Source organism: Gadus macrocephalus, chromosome 9 (assembly GCF_031168955.1).
Source record: "Gadus macrocephalus chromosome 9, ASM3116895v1".
NCBI classification, from domain to species: domain Eukaryota; kingdom Metazoa; phylum Chordata; class Actinopteri; order Gadiformes; family Gadidae; genus Gadus; species Gadus macrocephalus.
The window spans coordinates 8,667,317-8,686,187 of NC_082390.1; the positions used below are offsets into that span (position 1 = coordinate 8,667,317).

Sequence of the window (18,871 nt, forward strand, 5' to 3'; positions counted from 1 at the left end):
CAGTTTGATCGTTTTTCAGACAGTCACAGATTATGTAACGCACCACTAGGCTAGAGCCAAACATTTCCACCATGAATATTTCTCTCCCATCGTTCGTCCTCCTCCTCCTCCTCCTCCTCCTCCTCCTCCTCCTCCTCCTCCTCCTCCTCCACTCTTCTTCTCTGCTCCTCTCCTCTCCTCTCCTCTCCTCTCTTCTCCTCTCCTCTCCTCCGCTATCCTCTTCTCTCCAGCCCTCTCCTCTCCCCTCTCCTCCCCTCCCCTCGCTTCCCCTCTCCTTTAGTCTCATCCCCTCTCCTCTCCTCCCCTCTCTTATCCTCCCCTTTCATCCCCTCACCTCCTCTCCCCTCTACTCAGATCTACTCTCTTCTCCTCTCCTCCCCTATTCTCTCCCCTCCCCTCTCCTGTCCTCTCAACCCCTCTCCCCTCCTCTCTTCCCCTCTCCTCCCCTCTCCTCTCATCCCCTTTCCTCTCCTCTTCTCTCTTCCCCTCCCCTCCCCTCTCCTATCCTGCCCTATCCTCTCGTCCACTATTTTTTTCTCCCAGGAGATGAAAGAGAGAGAGGAGATGAGAGGCAGGAGAGAGGAGATGAGAGGCAGGAAGGAGAGGAGAGGCAGGAAGGAGAGGAGAGGCAGGAGAGAGGAGATAAGAGGCAGGAAGGAGAGGAGAGGCAGAAGAGAGGAGATGAGAGGCAGGAAGGAGATGAGAGGCAGGAAGGAGATGAGAGGCGGGAAGGAGATGAGAGGCAGGAAGGAGAGGAGATGAGAGGCAGGAGAGAGGAGTTGAGAGGGAGGTGGAGGGGTCATCGGGGTGCAGGGCTGGCAGAACTCATCTCTCAGGTAACCGGATGAGAGAGCCTATAATCCTGAGGTGATTTCCCCTCCTATCACTCACCTGAGCCCAACAGCTGCAAGCTGGCAGGGAGGAGGAGGAGGAGCAGGACGAGGAGGAGCAGCAGGAGGAGGAGAAGGGAGAGGAGGAGCAGGATGAGGAGGAGCAGAGAGGGAGAAAAAATAAAGACATGCGTGTGATGTTAAGGGTCATGTAGGCCATTTCCCGGACCGACCGACAGACAGACAGACAGACAGACGGGGAGACAGACGGAAGGAGTGTCACTCTGAGATGATGGGGGGGAAGAGGAGAGACAGATAGACAGACAGACAGGTAGATGCAGAATATATGAAGACGAAGAAGCGATACGGTCGTCTCTCTCACAGACGCTCTGTAAATAAAGTAAATCCCAGATTACACCGAGAATGTAATCCCAAGAATTCCAGGGATTGTCAAGAAAGCGGCGTTGTGGGTTTATCGTGCCTCCGGACTCTACAGGGATCACCTTCTCGCTGGTGAGGATAATGCCGGCCTGGACGGAGGCCCAGAGCTGCTGAGTCAATGTTTACTGAGAACCAATACTCAAAGAGCCCCCCTCTCTTCTCTCTCTCCTCGTTCTCTTCGCACACCCCTCGTACGCCCAGCCCTACCCGACCGTAAAGCAGCGAAAGCGCACTCTGTTGGGGTGCGCTGCTGTGATGGTGACTGGACACCTGCTTAGAGCCGACCGCTGGCAGCCTGCTCACCAGCCTCCTCACCAGCCTGCTCAGGCTCACCGGCCTGCTCACCAGCCTTCTCACCAGCCTGCTCAACAGCCTGTCGACCAGCCAACGCCCATCACCACGGACAGTACTCAGTGGCCATTTTTTAGAGCATTTCAAATGTTAGCTTGTAATACCTATTTATGTCAACGTAGCGCCCTCGACCTTCCTCACCGTCCCGTCCCACTCTGATCCACCGCTCTGAGCTCCTCACCGTCCCTGGAAGGGGGGGTCCCCCCACTCTGATCCACCGCTCTGAGCTCCTCACCGTGCCTTGAAGGGGGGGTCCCCCCACTCTGATCCACCGCTCTGAGCTCCTCACCGTCCCTTGAAGGAGGGGGCCCCCCACTCTGATCCACCGCTCTGAGCTCCTCACCGTCCCTTGAAGGGGGGGTCCCCCCACTCTGATCCACCGCTCTGAGCTCCTCACCGTCCCTTGAAGGGGGGGTCCCCCCACTCTGATCCACCGCTCTGAGCTCCTCACCGTCCCTTGAAGGGGGGGTCCCCCCACTCTGATCCACCGCTCTGAGCTCCTCACCGTCCCTTGAAGGGGGGGTCCCCCCACTCTGATCCACCGCTCTGAGCTCCTCACCGTCCCTTGAAGGGGGGGTCCCCCCACTCTGATCCATCGCTCTGAGCTCCTCACCGTCCCTGGAAGGGGGGGTCCCCCCACTCTGATCCATCGCTCTGAGCTCCTCACCATCCCTTGAAGCGGGGGTCCCCCCACTCTGATCCATCGCTCTGAGCTCCTCACCGTCCCTGGAAGGGGGGGTCCCCCCACTCTGATCCAACGCTCTGAGCTCCTCACCATCCCTTGAAGCGGGGGTCCACCACTCTGATCCACCGCTCTGAGCTCCTCACGTGACTGGAAGGGGGGGTCCCCCCACTCTGATCCACCGCTCTGAGCTCCTCACTGTGCCGTGGAGTCTTGCAGATTCCTCGGGGTGACGCTCTCTCGGGACCTGAAGTGGGGGCCAAACATCGATGCCCTCACGAAAAAAGCCCAGAAACGGCTGTTTTTCCTGAGGCAGCTCAGGAAATTCAAGCTGCCAACATCCATGCTGGTGAATTTCTATACGGCCATCATCGAGTCCATCGTCACCTCCGCCATCATCACCTGGTTCCCCGCTGCAGCGGCCAAGGACAAGGCCAAGCTGCAGCGGGTGATACGCTCGGCGGAGAGGGTGATTGGATGCCCCTTGTCCCCCCTTGGGGCCCTGTTTAACAGCAGGGCTCTGGGGAGGGCCAGGAAGATAATGGCGGACCCAGCACACCCAGGCCACGGTCTCTTTGCTCCGCTCCCTTCAGGCAGGAGGTTGCGGTCACTAAAGACTCTAAAAACTAGACATTCGCACAGCTTCTTCCCCATGGCCATCCGACTCCTAAATGCACTGCCCCCCCCCCCCCCCCCCCCCCTGACCAGTCTCCCCACTCAGTGATCCAGTGATCTAATGGTCTGTCTGTTGTACCCAATCACGTGAGCTCTCTGCACTTTGGCACTCTACATTTATTATATTATTTATTTACACTTGCAATGTCTTGTCCTGTCTTGTCTGTCCTGTTGTAAACTCCACTGTACCAAAACAAATTCCAAACGTGTTTACATGTCATGGCAAATAAAGTCTTCTGAATCTGAATCTGAAGGGGGGGTCCACCACTCTGATCTATCGCTCTGGGCTACTCTCAAGATGCCCTCCTCCTTAATGAAGCTGAGGATCTCCAAGCTGGGGTTAGGGATAATATCTGTTCTGCAGATATGGCCGGTAAATCCTGTGAGACCGGGCTTGGATAAGGGCTACACAAACACAACTCAACTTATTATCTTTTTTCATTTTTATTATTATTTGTATAATATATAATGGTTGACGTCATATCAATTGCTATAAGCACAGTATATATTGAGCACTGTAAGAACGGTTTTATTGGATTCATCCTTTTCTCTTTATTCGTCTAGTAACTCCCCGAATCTGTACGACATATCTGATGTATTTATTTATGCCCGATGCTCGCATGGAAGATTACACGACAATCCATTTAAAACGGAGGATTACGACGGACGCACAGATGGGCTGAAGTACAAAGGAGGTCATATTCATCGGGTCCAGTAATTTCGCCTTTATTTATTATTATTAATCACGTCATATCTGTATGCATGTTTCTGACAGTTGGTTAAAAATTTCTCTCCTTTCTACAGATTAACTTTACTCGTCATTAGTTGGTAACCGCACCGTAACGTTTCAGTTATTATGTGATGTTTCTGATGCCTTCTCGCTCAGACCAGCGGGCGGCAGCCAAGGATGCAGAGAGGAGGAGAGAGTGATCTCTCTCCCAGCTCCACGCTCTCTCTGCCTTTCCACAGATGACACTTTTACTCACAAAGTCACGCAATAAAGTGCTTCTCTTAGTAACACCATGGCATCATGCAATCTTTATTTATAGGCTATCATATATAAATCCCGGTTCTATTTCAACTCTTTAAAAAAAAAAAGAAGCTCCAACGACAGGCTGCGCTTTGTCCGAGACGCAGTTGAAGTGCACATGCTGCACGGTTATTCAACACCGGGGAAAGATCTGCCTTTATATGATTTCAATATCCTCATCATCACAGCAGGAGCAAAGAACAACAACCCAACGCGGTGTCGTCATCCCTCTGGCTGCAGAGCGGGGGGCTGTGATTGGACGAGCGCCCTTGCCAATCCCACTCCTCTCCTCCCACGTTAGGTTGGTCTGCGGCGTCAAGATGCTGCTCCGATGATGGGTGTACGGCGATGCCTCTCGGTGTAGGGAGACATTCCTCCAGCTTCTCATTGTAGTGCACGCATCCCGGATCAGATGCATCGCTGAGCGGTGGTCCTCCTCCTCCCGGCATCCCTCCTGTCCTGAAGACAGACGGACATCCTCTTCCTCCTCCGCGCGTCCGGGGAGGAGAGATAGAGAGAGAGAGCGAGTGAAAGAGAGAGAGTCGGGCGGCGCATTACCGGAGAAACCTCTCGGTAGAATAACAACCGGGGCACCACCACCACCACGACGCTGCTAGCAGCCCAGCGTCAGCCACTCTTCCTCCTGGCTCCACATGGCCGTCCTGCACGCCGCTTCGCCGTGACGCCCGCGCGGCGGTGGATTGTCGCTTCTCTTTTTGCACTAGCCAAGTACTTTGAAACAACCAGGGGGTGGGGGGGGCGGCACCTGCTCGGAGGTAGCGGCACGGCGGGGGGGGCAGGGGAGGGTGGGAGGGCGGGGAGAGGAGGGGCGCTGCACATGCACACGCACATGGACGATCGCTGGGCTGCACCTCGAGGTTGGACGGGAACGTTTTGAAGCGGGAGATCTTGTGTGAGCGAGCCCCTCCACGCGCGGGTCGGCGCTCTCGGGGGGCTTTAAAGGAGCTCAGGTATGACGGCGCGTTGCCCCTCCTCCTCCACCTCATCCTCCTCCTCCCTGTCCCCGCGCACTCATAATATAAGCGTGCATCTCGAGAGCCATTATCGTGGATGAATATTTCTCACATGACGGAATAAACGTCGGACACTCGTGAAACGCGCGCCATGACACGCGCCGATGACAAGCGCGTGCTTTTCCGTTAACAAAAGTGACGATACTTTTTTGTACTCTTATTTTTTTTATTTAATATTTTCAATACGCTTTTTGAAGTCGTGGAACAAACAGGGATTTATACGAGGAACTACTACACTGAAGTATGGAGAGTTGTGCGGGTTTGGGTGTCGACTCTTAATTAGGTCGCGAGACGGTTTTTGAGACATCTGTGTTTGTTTGGAGCGATGCGCACTTGGCTGTTTCTAATCCCGGAGGTTGATGCTTGCGAGTGGCCGATGAATCAAACACCAGCCTCGGTCTCCCAGTAACGCCTGGGAGCCGGCGGATTTGTAGCAGATTAGTGAGTGAACCGCTGTTTTCCTCCAACTCCTGATTAAAAGCGCGTCTTTTCGCTGCCACGGACGGACGCTCTGCAAAAGCGCGCAGCGCGGAATCTAACGCGGAAAGAAAAACAGAAGCCCTTTCTCCCCCCGCTCACATGTGTTCATCACAGACTCTCCCCACGGAGGCGGACGTCACACGTCGCGGGCGTGTCGGTCGACGTGGAGACATCAGGATACGCGCTGGAGACGCGCACCTGAACGGGAGACTCCTTCCTCAGCTTGGTGTTCTCCGTGGATGTCATGGGGACTATCTGCTCGGACGTACTTCTTAAATCAGCAGGAAAACACTCACTCACTCACTCACATATGCACAAACACTCACACCCGCACGCACACACACCTCTGTTACGCGCTTCGGGTCACGCTGGGACCATGTCACGCCGTAAATGATCAAAGCGCGTTTTTTTTTTTTTCGTGGATGCGTTTCCGCGGACCTCGATTCCGCCGCCCGGCCACCTGACGATGCCTCTGCGAGGATGTTGCGCTTCCCTGTAAAGAAAATTCGGAAGCAATTCAAACTGCTTCTGTTGCTGGTCCTGCTGACCTTCGCCGTGTGGTTCACCTACCTGCACATCAACCAGGGCAAGAGCATCAGGCTGCACTTCAACTATGGCAAAGGTAAGCGGGTTATAATAACTCCTGGTTATTACTCCTGTTTGAACGAGATGTCAGGACCGCAGAGTCGCTCACCAGCCAGAGTAAGAGACTCAAGACTCACTTGTTCAGAGTTCACCTGGACTCTGCATTGCCCTCCCCCCCTTATCCCGCCATACCCCTCTGATGCACTTATTGTATGGTCTACGTCCTGGCACTTAATGTTCGCACTTATTGTATGTTGTGCGTCCTGGCGCTTAATGTGTGCACTTATATTGTATGTTGTACTTCCTTGCATTAAAAATAGTACTCAGCTAAGATAAGATGCTACACAATGGTATCTTTGTTTTATACGGGCAATGGGTTAATCTAGCGATTGTAAGTGCACTGCACTTACAATCGCTAGTTTTTTGTGTAGTGTAGCCTACTTATTGTAAGACGCTTTGGATAAAAGTGTCTGCTAAACACCCTGAATGTAAATGTAAATGATTGATTGATTGAGAGGTGGCGGAACTTTGAAAACATGTTGTGATTGGTCAGGACGTCCGGCTACCTGTAGGGTCCAGATGTAGATGTGATGGAAGCTGGAGCACCCTTATCTCCCTGTGACGCTCAATTCCCTCCTGATCTTTCTCTATTCATGTGATGAGTCATAGTACTGCTGTTTTAGAATAGGCCAATGTATGGTTTAGGTGTTGGGTTGATGATGTACGGATGAAAGGGTGTGTGGCAGATGGTAAATTGATTGCATTTACCAAGCGCTTTACAATATTGCCTAACATTCACCCATTCATGCACTCATTCTCACACAGCGACTGCCAGCTTGTCTGCTCGGGAGCAGTTAGGGTGATGTGTCGTGCTCAGGGACACCTAGACTTTCAGCTAGGAGGAGCCGGGGATCATCTGGTAACCAGCTGGTAACCGGTTACCAGCCAACTAGCTCTACCTCCTGAGCCACATGCTGCCTAAAAAGCAGATGTTTGGGTGATGGTTGTATTTGTGAATGATGGTGGTTTAATTTCCAAGGTTGAATTGTTTGGATTTGGTATTGGGAAGTTTGAAACACATTGGAAAGGGTTTACAGATGTGGATAGATGCCGACAATAGATGGTGGATGACATGATGATGTTGTTGCTATTGTTGTTGTTACTGGTGTTGCCGTCATTAAGCCACAGATTATTTTGGCGAGCAGCCAGACGAGAGTAACCGCCAGAGCGAAGGCGTTTAAGAACGGCCATCAGGCATCTCTTCCGCTTCCCTGCTCCGTTCTCCGAACACACGTGCGCCTTGTTTTGGTTCCTCCATTGTTCCAGTCCCGGGATGCTTCCGGCACTCAGGGGAAGGAACGCCGCTCGAAGAGCCTCACCTCCGCTGTCTATCGAGAGAGAGAGAGAGAGAGAGAGAGAGAGAGAGAGAGAGAGAGAGAGAGAGAGAGAGAGAGAGAGAGAGAGAGAGAGAGAGAGAGAGAGAGAGAGAGAGAGAGAGAGAGAGAGAGAGAGAGAGAGAGAGAGAGAGAGAGAGAGAGAGAGAGAGAGAGAGAGAGAGAGTTTCTCCTGCTTGTGGCTGAATAGTTACATTCTTTCAGGGCTCCCAGGATTACTCTTTAATTGCTGCAGTGCAGTCGGCCAGACTTCACGTAACCGTGTTTATTCATAGGTTGTTCAAAAATGAACACCCAAGTCGACAAACATTGAGCCATCTGAAATTGACAGCAGTGCAGAAATTCTGTCTCTGTCTCTCTGACAGTATCTGCCATGGTAAACCGTGCCCTCTTTAACTTGTATCCTTTCCCGCCTCCCCCTTTCTCCTCGAGAAATCACACTGCCCTGGTACCTCCCCCCGTCTCTCCCCTCCTGGGCCGTCAGAGTAGAGCACACCCCCGTCTGAGAGACCCTAATGCCCCCTACATTTCTTCCCACGACCCCCCCTCCCCCAGCGAGTGTAGCTGGGTATCCATCCTCTCTCGCCAGATAGGAGTCACGCCACTCTGACCCCGATCACATCAGACGTGTTATCTCGCCCGGCATTTCCCGGGGATGAAGAAGCACCGGTCAGCTCAGGGATTCACCCTTTGAGCCATCTTATATTACACTCCGCTGGCCTTTAGGGGCCAGTGATCACAGTAGCATGCGTGCGACTTGTCACTGTGTGCTGTTGGTTTTATTCCGAAGCTGCCCGGGTGATCACTGCTACTTTTCCCTTCTTCCTCACTCTTCTTGTGTCTCACCGGTTTAATGCGTCTGTCTGTCGCCTGGTATCGTTCTCGCCGGTCGAACAATGAAAGAACTGATTAGGCTGCGGTGGGTGTCTTCGCTGAACCATTTCCTCTCAGCCCGACCCCTCTCACCCTCCTCCTCCTGTTGATATCGTAACAACTTCCTCTTGCTTAACCTCTCTGTTGCTCGGTTGGGCCAACTCCGTTGTGTCTGCCTGTTAAGGCCCCTAATGCAGTAGGGGCCCTCGGAGAAGCTCCCCTGTGTTCCTTCTCGAGGTTCCTTCCTTGTGGGGCTAGGAGGTTTTCCTCGTGTTTTAGAGGCCTGAGGTTGAGGGGGGGTGGGGTCGTTAATGTGGGGGTCCTGGGGGAATCACTCCCCTGCTGGGAGAGTTTAGTTGAATTGTAGGACCTATGGATGTAATGGATTTAATGGATCTATGGAGGTCCTTAGCCTTTCCTTCTACAGCGGATGGCTAGCCAAGGGCCTGGTATCCTGAGACTGATTAGTGATTATCAGGATTGTCTTGGAGGGGGGGAGGATTTCTCCCCCAACCCCCCCCCCCCAGTTTTCTTTTTTCTGAACTATCAGGTGATCAAATAATATATCTTTGTGATGAATATCCTTCGTCTCCATGAACATTTAATAAACCCTGATTGATAATCTGCCGTTTTATCGTATCTTCAGATTAGATATTGCTTTCTATATTGTCATTTCCATTATTATAATTTTTTTGTTAAATTGATCAATTTTAAGGATTAATGATGGCATCAACCTTTTCTGTCAATGATTAAAAATGGTACAATTCAACATAATTTATACCTGCATTCAATGCCGCCATTTTGTCATTGTCCTTGTTTTACCTCAAGTTCATATCTTAAAGAACCACAGATGCTGGGTGAAGTCTGTCGAGGTGTTTAGTTTCAGAAATGTACACTTTTCACATATTCCCCGAGAAAGTTAGGTTATTTTTAGACGTTGCCTTTTCTCAATTAATTATCCCATTCTGTAGAGATAGTCCTCTCCTGGTTTCTGTGTCATTATACGATAGTGTGTTATGAACCTTGCATAGTTATAAGGTATATATTTATGTGTCCATGTCCCTGTGGTTCTCCAGTCTGTCAATGCGTTTGAGTTGATGATTAGTTAATTCAGGTGTGTGTTTTATTATGTTGATTTTGTGTTGACCAGTAAAACTGAGGTTTCGCAAAAACGATGACATCATGTACCCGATTTACACATTGCGACTGTGGCCACCCACACCGAGCATGCGCCACAAACCTACAAACAAAGGAGGACAACCGGTGTGTTTATATTAGCTCGTACTGTTAGCTTATGGCGCGTTATCACTGCAGGGTGCGGTACGGTTCGGTTCGCAAAGGTGCGATACGGATTGCGTTACCACCGCCAAAAGTGGGCGTGAGCCGGACTGAGCCGTACTCGTTTTGCCCTCGTCTTCAGTACTCCTCCTTTGTGGTACTGATGCTGCGTTCGAGTATTCTCTGCGAACTGACTCGGATCTCGGATCTGACGCCACGCCCACACTTCAAGCGTTTTAGTATTTTGCTCGGTCGTTGGAGGAAAACACTGACGGAAAGCTGTTGTCACAGTAGCATTGGCAGAGGACCAAGCGCTCCAAAATAAGTAGGCTATAGGCAATAGGCAGAGATACGGACGCAGTAAGGTATTGCAGTAATACGAGTGATTGAAATTGCCATTTAAACCACCAAAGTGGTCCAAGCACAATGAAAACAGTTCATACTTCAAGTCACACTGGGCGCAGCCATCTTGAATTCTGTCTCGGAATTTTGCTCGGTCACCACTGAGTTCAACCGAGATGGCGAGTTCGCCGTCCGAGGAAAAGGGGCGTGTTTGTGCGTGTCGCTAGGCAACGTCCGGCATTAAAGCATAACCACAACACTGTGCTGCGTTGAAGTTATTTGCCTCTCAAGAAGAAACCCTTTAATGGTCCTCACATACAGCCTTATCGCCCCCTACTGACCTGGCATAATCATGTGCGTATTGTAATAGTTCTTGCCCAGCATGGTGGATGGAGATATTTCCTAAAACAAGATTGGTGTGGACAGGAATGTTTTTGAGTTATTTTTCTTCCAGAAATCCCCGTAAACATTCATCTCAGACCACATCAAAAAACAACTCCTTTGGCTCCGGGCCAAAATGGTCCACTGCCGTTTTTTTTCTGGCTGCATCCCTGCCAGCTAATCTGCAGGGACCACACATTAAACACACACTCCACATCGAATACGCACACACCAGTGAACCTATAAAGATCAATTTTACACATCGATAGGCCAGCACCCAAGAGAACAAGAACCTGCGAGGGAGGTCATAGAAACATATACCTTACTGCAGACGTCAAAGAAACACGGATAACTTGTAGCTGTGACCAGGGGTTATTACATCCAGGTAGGGCTGTATCAATCCCAGACTGGATATAAATTAAAGGATTAACAGCAAATACCTCTAAACGATAAGTTAAGGATTTTATTGATCCAGATAGAAAATTAGGGAGCAGTAGAAATATAGAAAATACAAATTAGCGACAGTTATTGTAATAATATATTGTTGATTCTCAATCTAATATTAAACGTGTATATATAGTGTGCAGACGTCTTAGGACCTGAGCGGTGTGAGTCTGTTTCATCGAACTCTGAAAGAGAGAGTGTTGGCAGGCGGCTCTGTGGTGCATATGAGATGAGGGGTCGTCCACTCACACAACAGCTCCCTGTGTCCTGAGCTCCGACCGGCCAGCGAGGGAGGAGGAGGGGAGGGGAGAGAGGGGGCTAGGAGGGACACACAGGCTGCTATTGATTCCACATGGTTATTACACACGTGTAGAACAAACAGACAGACAGGCATGCACACACAGATAGACAGACAGAGACACGCGTACAGATCACAGACGGACAGAGGTATCACACAGAAACATACATACCGGTACTCACTTGTTTGAAAACGCCATGCACAGACACTCACGTACACAAACACACACGTTCGGACAGGTAATACAGACATTTTTGCACATTCTGTCTCATGTTCAGATCCAGATGTTTGATGTTTTGTCTCAGTGTAGGGACATGTGACACACAACCAAAGCAGTAGTCGGAATGCATAACTCATCCCATTCATGTTTGTTTTCTCGTTTTCACTCTCTTCACCGAGTCAACGTCTCTGGCAGCCATCTGGGGAGGAGTATGAAGGGGGTGGGCTGTCAAAAGCTCTCCTCTAATTGGACAATAAGTTGAAGACAGAACCAATGTATTTTACCCGCCAATCAGTTGTTTCTTGAAGATGTGTATTTAATGTACATCTTCCTGTCGTGGCAGTCACACAGTACATGAAGCGAGCACGATGGAGGAAGGCTCTGGTTAAGTTCTGATGAATGAATGTGGAGCATGTGGCTGCACACTCATTCACAGACCCATGAACCCCCCCAGGACCCCCTTGGTACAGTACACACTTGGCAGGAGCTCTCGGAAGCCTCGGCCGATTGGCTGTCTGGCTGCCAAGGGAGATAACGGAAGGATGGGCAAAAGCCGTCTTGTCCTGTATGGGCAGTTGGCTTATTTATTTTTATTATTAATAAATACAAATTACGAAAACGGTGACGCAAGTAAATTTGATGTTTGTGTGCTGTTGACACAGAGCCACCGCCGTCTTTAGACATGGATTCTGACCGAGTTAGTGAGAAGGCCATGCACTATTGCAAATGTAGTTTGTGCGAGAGCAGCGTAAACGCAGGTTGTTCTTTTGTCTCGATAGCAAAATCCTCCCTCTAGCTCTCATGATAAGCAGCCTAGAGACTGCATCTTTCCTTCATATCCGTGTCGTGAGGTTAGACACGGTACAGCATGGGGCCTGTCTGCTGGCCTGTGGCAACACATGCAGGAGGACATTGGTGTAGCCTGGTGAAGCATGGAACCACCGCACACAAGCAACTCAAGCACACTTTGTCACTCATGACTGGATACTGGTTACACCTGTCGGAAAATATTGTGGCAAACTTACTCTTTTGTAGTTCTGAGATGATTCATTCTCTGGCGTGAAATCAAGGAAATTCAAAAGAAACTCGATCGAAGAAAGGAGAACCGAATTGTACCTTATCGTCTACGGCAGATGCTCCTTGAGACGAGATGAACCGAACCCTCTCTACAGCGGCTCCAACATACGGAGCGAGGAATTAGCCTTGTTAATGGCCACCGAGGTGTAGTCTTTATTTAGACCTGCTCGTCTTAATCCCTTCTCCGTGTAGTGGCCTTGGCGAGTGCCCAGTCCGTGTTGGAGCATTCGGCATTTGCTCACTTATTCACAGAAACAGAAAACGACTATATGAATCTAGATGAATCCTCCCATCCGAGTCCTGAATCAGTGAGCTATGAAAGCGGTCTTCCATCGAGAGCCAATGACTCAAAGCCCCTGGCCCATGCGGCCAGTGACCTTTGGCCCAGCTCGTCCTCTGATGACTAATGTTTGTTTACAAGTAGAGATTATAGTCAGACCAAACATGATAGGTTCCGTCCGGGCACAAATCTCCACGCACGTTATCTGGAAGCGGCCCTCGATACGAAATGATGATTCTCTTCTGCTATTTTAAGAGCGCCACCGTTTCGTCACGGGTAAACAATGGAGGGAACTACTGCGGGCCTGCGGCCGTGCATTGTCTGGTCGGCGTTTCGGGAACCGGGCCGAGCTCTTGTCCGGAGTACAGAGCTGTGTTCCAGAGCTCTGCCACGAATCTGCTTCCCTCCTCTTCTCCTCCACTTCAAAGTGTGTGTGTGTGTGTGTGTGTGTGTGTGTGTGTGTGTGTGTGTGTGTGTGTGTGTGTGTGTGTGTGTGTGTGTGTGTGTGTGTGTGTGTGTGTGTGTGTGTGTGTGTGTGTGTGTGTGTGGGGGGTTTTGAATGTTTGCGTGTGTCTGAATGTGCATATTTGGGTGTGGGTCTGAATGTGCGTGTATCTGTGTGCGTTTCTGAGTGTGTGTATGTGTCTGAAAGTGCATTTGTCTGTGTGTATGTGTCTGAATGTGCATTTGTCTGTGTATGTGTGTGTGTCTCTGTGTGTACACGTGTGTGTGTGTGCATGGGTCTGAGAGTGTGTGTGTGTGTGTGTGTGTGTGTGTGTGTGTGTGTGTGTGTGTGTGTGTGTGTGTGTGTGTGTGTGTGTCTGTGTGTGTGTGTGTGTGTGTGTGTGTGTGTGTGTGTGTGTGTGTGTGAAGTCCTAGCCAGGCGAGCATCGTGGGATGTGCCGTGCGCTGCATCCCACTCTCTGGATCCTCTCTGCCGTACCGCCAGCCTTGGGCGGCTGGGTGGCTGTTTCAAAATGTGCTCCACGCTCTCGCATTGTGTTCTTTATACATGCTCCACGGTCACACTAGCATGCTTGTTATTATGATTTAAATTCAACACCCCGTGCTTTCCCTTTCTCTTTCTCTTTCTTTCTCCTCGATTCTCTTCCCTCGCCGTCTCTCCCACCTCCTCCTTCCACCTCCTTTCTCTCCCGTCTCTCGTTCAGAGGGCCTCCTCTCCTCCTCTCGTTAGGCGGCTTGGCTCCGTCTCCTCTGTGGAGCCGGCGCTCTAGTGAATGCCAAGGCCGCTGGCAGGGCCTTAAAAAGCCCTCAGAAATACCTTCCCTCCTCTCGCTCCCTCGGGGGGGGGGTATGGGCAGACCCAGAGCGACCAGACCCTGGTTGCATTGTGCGGCCAAATACCCCACGTGGCTGGAGGTCTTGGAGGAGGAGGGGAGTGTTATGAGTGGAGGTGGGGGTGGTTGTGGTGGTGGGGAGAGTGAGGGGGAGTTGTTTAGCGCCCCGCAGCGGGGTTAATGTGATGTGGGTTGGCTCACCTAACCAGACCCCTTCCAGGTAGGGGGGCCGGGGGCAAGATGAGCGGCTCGGAGCCCGGCCAGGTAGTTAGCTGCAGGGGGTCGGTGGATGTTAGTTTGGGAACGAGCAAAAAGGAAAATCCTCAAATATAACAACAAAGGGGGAGTTAGGGAGAGAGCTCTGAATTGCTTTGTCTGCGTTTTTTCCTTGTGCGTGTGTGCGCGCGAGTGTGTGTCTGTGCGTGGGTTTGATGGGTTTAATTGTGTTGTGTGTTTGTTTGTGTCCTTGTATCATTGATTTGTTATGTGCTTGTGCGTGTCTGTGCGTGAGTGTGCGTGTGTCTGAGTATGTGTGTGCGTGTGTCTGAATGTGTGTGTGTGTGTGTGTGTGTGTGTGTGTGTGTGTGTGTGTGTGTGTGTGTTTAGGCATGTGTCTGTATCTGTGTGGTTGTATGCGTGTGCACGAGTGTGTGTATATGTAGGAGTTTCTAACCTGTGTGTGTCTAAATGTATGTTGGTCTGAGTATGTGTGTGCGTGTGTGTCTGTTTGTGTGTGTGTGCATTCCTAGCCACTACCAGGCTAGCCTCCTATCCCCCATTAGCGCGTCGTTAGCAGAGCTGAGCCCTGCAGCGCTGGGCTCAGCTCTGCTAACGCACTGAACGATGCTCTGTCCCCCCTTGCCCTAGGAACATGGGGGGGAGAAGAAGAAGGATCCCCTTCTCTCCCAACAGGTGGTCAGGGACCAGGATATGCCAAAAGAGGATGTTGTCGTGACTACCAATCACCAGCCAATCCTGAGTGTGCGCGTGCTGCTTTGTGGAGGAGCCCATCCGGCTGATCTGAGCTCTGTTTGGGGCTTTGGCGACGAGGCGAATCGCTTTCACAGCATGGGGGGAGAGAGAGAGGGGAGGGAGACGTTCGTATTAGTTAAACATCGTCACAAAGACATAATTGCTGCCAATTTGCCAAACGATCAAAACCCCATTCCACCACTTCTCGAGGGAGTCGATGCTACGACGATAGGATTGAGTCAGGGAGAATGGATCGGAGAGTGGTGTGTTTATCTGAAAGGACCTGAGCACCTGAGCGGTGTTATTATCGTGTCCAACAATGCGCTATGGATTTACCAGGCTTAAGTTCTGAAACAAAATGCAGCAACCTTTCCAGACCCCTTGTCTTTGCCTTTGCCATAACCCTCATTTACAGCGTGGTGCCTGAACGCAGCATTATATCAATCGTCTGCCTCTCAAGGCAACACACTCCAATATGACTTGACTACAGCTCAGATTTACAGTGTAGTCGATGGCAGGTTTAACAGAGGAGATAACCAAGAGGAAGGACAGGGCTTCTAGGAAATAAGGAACAGGAATTAACAGAGGATATAGCGATTAGAAAGAAGAAGCTATATGCAAACAGTTCCCTCTTGTGATACATTATTTAATACTGGTGGCAATACCGCGGCCTTAAGTGATAACAGACATCGGTACTTTACTTCTAATTGTGTTGTTAAGGATTATCGAAGTGCACATTATGCATCAGGAAATCCTCCTCCATGAAATCCATTGCAATTCCTCACACATTGATTTGCTCCAGTGCCTCCGAGCCGGTTCAATGTGCCGGGTCAGTTCTCTCCCCTTTGCTACGTGGCCAAGCTGGTCGCCAACGACGTCCAACTTGCATGTTCCTGACACGATAAAAGCTAGGTGTGCAGTGGATCCATCCCTCTGTGATGTGTTGTGGTGGTTGGACATTGTTGGATCCGGTTGTCCCTCACGTCCCTCACTTTAAGTATTGTGTGTTCATTATTTCCGTGGGAAAGCAGAGAGATCTACTGAGCTGAACCACCAGGCTGTTTGGCCGATTCAAGAAAGCTGCTTCGTCCTACTCAGCCCATATGCCTCGAAGCAGCAGGCGCTAGACACTGTGGGGGGGGGGGATCTGGGACTGGTAGATCTAGACCCCCCCCCCCCCCCCCCTTTCCCAACCCGACCACCATCCCTAAGAGAAGGCTCCTCTTACGGTGGCGGGCCGATGTGCTGCGTGGCACTGCATCAGCGGCCGTGTTTCCTTACCGAAGGCGATCCCTGCGAGATGGTAATCTATAATCAAAGAGCGTGCTGTGCATTCGAGGCGCTGAATAGGGCTTCTGTGGGGACGGGTGAGGAAGGGTGAGGAAGGGTGAGGAAGGGGGAAAGGTGTGGTCTCCCTTTCAGAGACCACACTGCCTCCTCGTCCTCCGAGCTGGACCTGGTGGGACAGACTCGTACTAATGGCTGTAAATGCCTCGGTTATGGATTTGTGTTGTACAAATGTCAGCCAACAGTTTCTCAGACTCCCTTGTTTGTGTTTGTTTGTGTGTGCATCGTGGACATTTGTCTTGTGTGTTTTTGTGTTGGTTTTTCTTTTTTGTGTGTGTGTGTGGGGCATGGATGTCTGTATTGGGTGACTTTGTGTTGGTTTCTTTATGTTTGTGTTAGTGTGCAGCGTGGACGTGTGTCTTGTGTGTCTTTGTGTTTGTGTTAGTGTGTGGCATGGACGTCTGTGTTGTGTGTGATCATGTGTGTTTTGTGTTTATTCTTACCTGAAATGCAGAGGTGGGAAGTAACGAGGTACATATATTACAAATACCTTGTAAAACTTGAGTATTTATTTTGCTGAAAACCTTTTACTTATACTCCCTACATTCAAACACAAATATCTGCACTCTCCACTCCTTACATTTTCAAAACAGGCTTGTAAATTTAGTTTAATGCATTTGAGGGGAATTATCGATTATCTTTTTATTTTGCCTCATTGAGATCCTTCCCAACATAAAGACAGATTCTTCCCTAAATGGACGGGAGAATAACGCTCAGAAAAGACGATCTCTTGGTGTGTCCATTGGTGCTTATCACACACGACAGATGTAACAAGACGAAAAACAACGTTAAAGACAGAGGTAAGGGATATTTGCCACGTAGAAATGGCGCCTGTGTGAGAACAATGCAGCAAACATTGAAGTTGTCGACTTCAAGAATCATTTTTCGAATGCGTTACGACTGCCACAGATTTCTATATTCCTGCAGAGATGAGGACATTTCTAACAAAGGCTTAATTAGACCTGCAGTGTGTTCTGGTTTTGATCACAATGTTTCGAGGTCTACAGCTGACATTGAAAGGTGATTTGCCCATTGGAGCAAAAGTTCATTATTTTCAGTATTCTTTATTTTGTTTGGTGTTAGAATGGTTTAACTTAACGCTCTTTGAATTATATTAATATGACGTGAGGTTAAGTAAGCTTTTTAATACTTTTTAGTACATGTTCAGAGCCTGTACTTTTCCACTTTTACATGGGTAAAGAAGTCGATTCAGTAATTATTGTAGTCATTTTCTTACACGGTATCTGCACTTCTACATGAGTAAGTAATGTGTGTACTTTTGCCACCACTCTGAAAATGTCACGCAAACATCCATCTCCCCGTCGGAGAACAGACACGGTCTACTGTATGGCGTTCTGCCTCAGTCATCGCTGCCCTTCTCTCACACCCTCATGAATAAACGTGGGACTCTGGAGGTGGCTCTGAATGCGTCTCCATTGTTCAGCGTCGGTCGAGGTTAAAGCCAGCGAAGAGAGAATGTTTTGATGGATTTCCCATGCGACGTCATTTGAAGTCCTCTCCAACCGACTTATATGTGTATTTAAATACGGCTGGCATTCAGAGGCCATAACAAACAAGCTGATTCGAAAAGGGCTTGTTTTCAGTGTGAGGGCTGGAAAACAGAGGTTTCAATTGTGAGTGCTGCTGATGAGAACTCCCACGGTTCCCTACAGCCTCTCTCCAGCGCTAAACTTCTGTTTCTGTCCAGGCCTTCTTGCGTTACGGCTATGCAACTGTCTTTTTGGTAAAACTTGTATATTTCTACTTTGTATTTATTTGTACCCGTCTGGTCGCATCTCACTGTATCTTTTTTGCTGAGTGAGATGCTTTAACCACACACACACACACACGTGCTTCAAACAGGACTGCATCCTGTTTGTTTTATCTTAAACTACGGATGTGTGTGTTTAAGATAAGACACGATGGTGAGCAGGTAGGGAATTAGAGGCTTTCCACATTGAAGGACGTTCAAATGCCATCAGATTTGATCAGTATCAGGTCGGGTTAATAAACAGATCTTGAAAGAGGTTGGGTGTAGTATCATGGCTGACTTGGGCTGTGAATATGGATGTGAATGGTTGAGTTAAACATGTGAACGGCAAGGCGCTATTAGGGTGAGTAGAAGGAGAACATTTCCCTGGGTTGTCTACCAAGTGATCTGCGACTGGCTGTCAGCTTTATTGATACAGCACATCTCAGACGCCATCATCTCAAAGTGCTTCAGACAAGGCAACCGGTGAAATCGATAACTACGCATTGAAAATGTTGTGAGTAAATAGATAGAAATATATGTACTTTATTCATCTACAAGGGCACATTTAGCTGAAACAAAATAATAATAACAAAAAAATAATGGTAAAGCTAATGATCTACCTATTCGAATGTGTGTATTAAGTGCCCTCAATGTCATTGCTCCTCTCAATTCACGTACAATTCTCTGCCATTGCATTTTCTCTTTCCAAATGCCGGCTGATGACGAAACAACCAGACATTTCACAGGGTAGGATGGGTTGAGTGTATCTGAGATGTAATTGAGGTGTTCATGTCTGAGGCACCTAA

At 49.6% G+C, this 18,871-nt stretch overlaps 1 protein-coding gene across 1 annotated transcript in view; it reads left to right on the forward strand.

The window, feature by feature from the left end:
- The first annotated feature begins 4,814 nt into the window (after nucleotides 1–4,814).
- b4galnt4a (beta-1,4-N-acetyl-galactosaminyl transferase 4a) overlaps nucleotides 4,815–18,871 on the forward strand; it is a 94,893-nt gene continuing 80,836 nt past the window's right edge. The window contains exon 1 of the mRNA XM_060061703.1: nucleotides 4,815–6,145. Within this exon, the coding sequence (XP_059917686.1) occupies nucleotides 5,914–6,145 (232 nt within the window). The 5' untranslated portion in view covers nucleotides 4,815–5,913. The remainder of the gene's footprint in view (nucleotides 6,146–18,871) is intronic.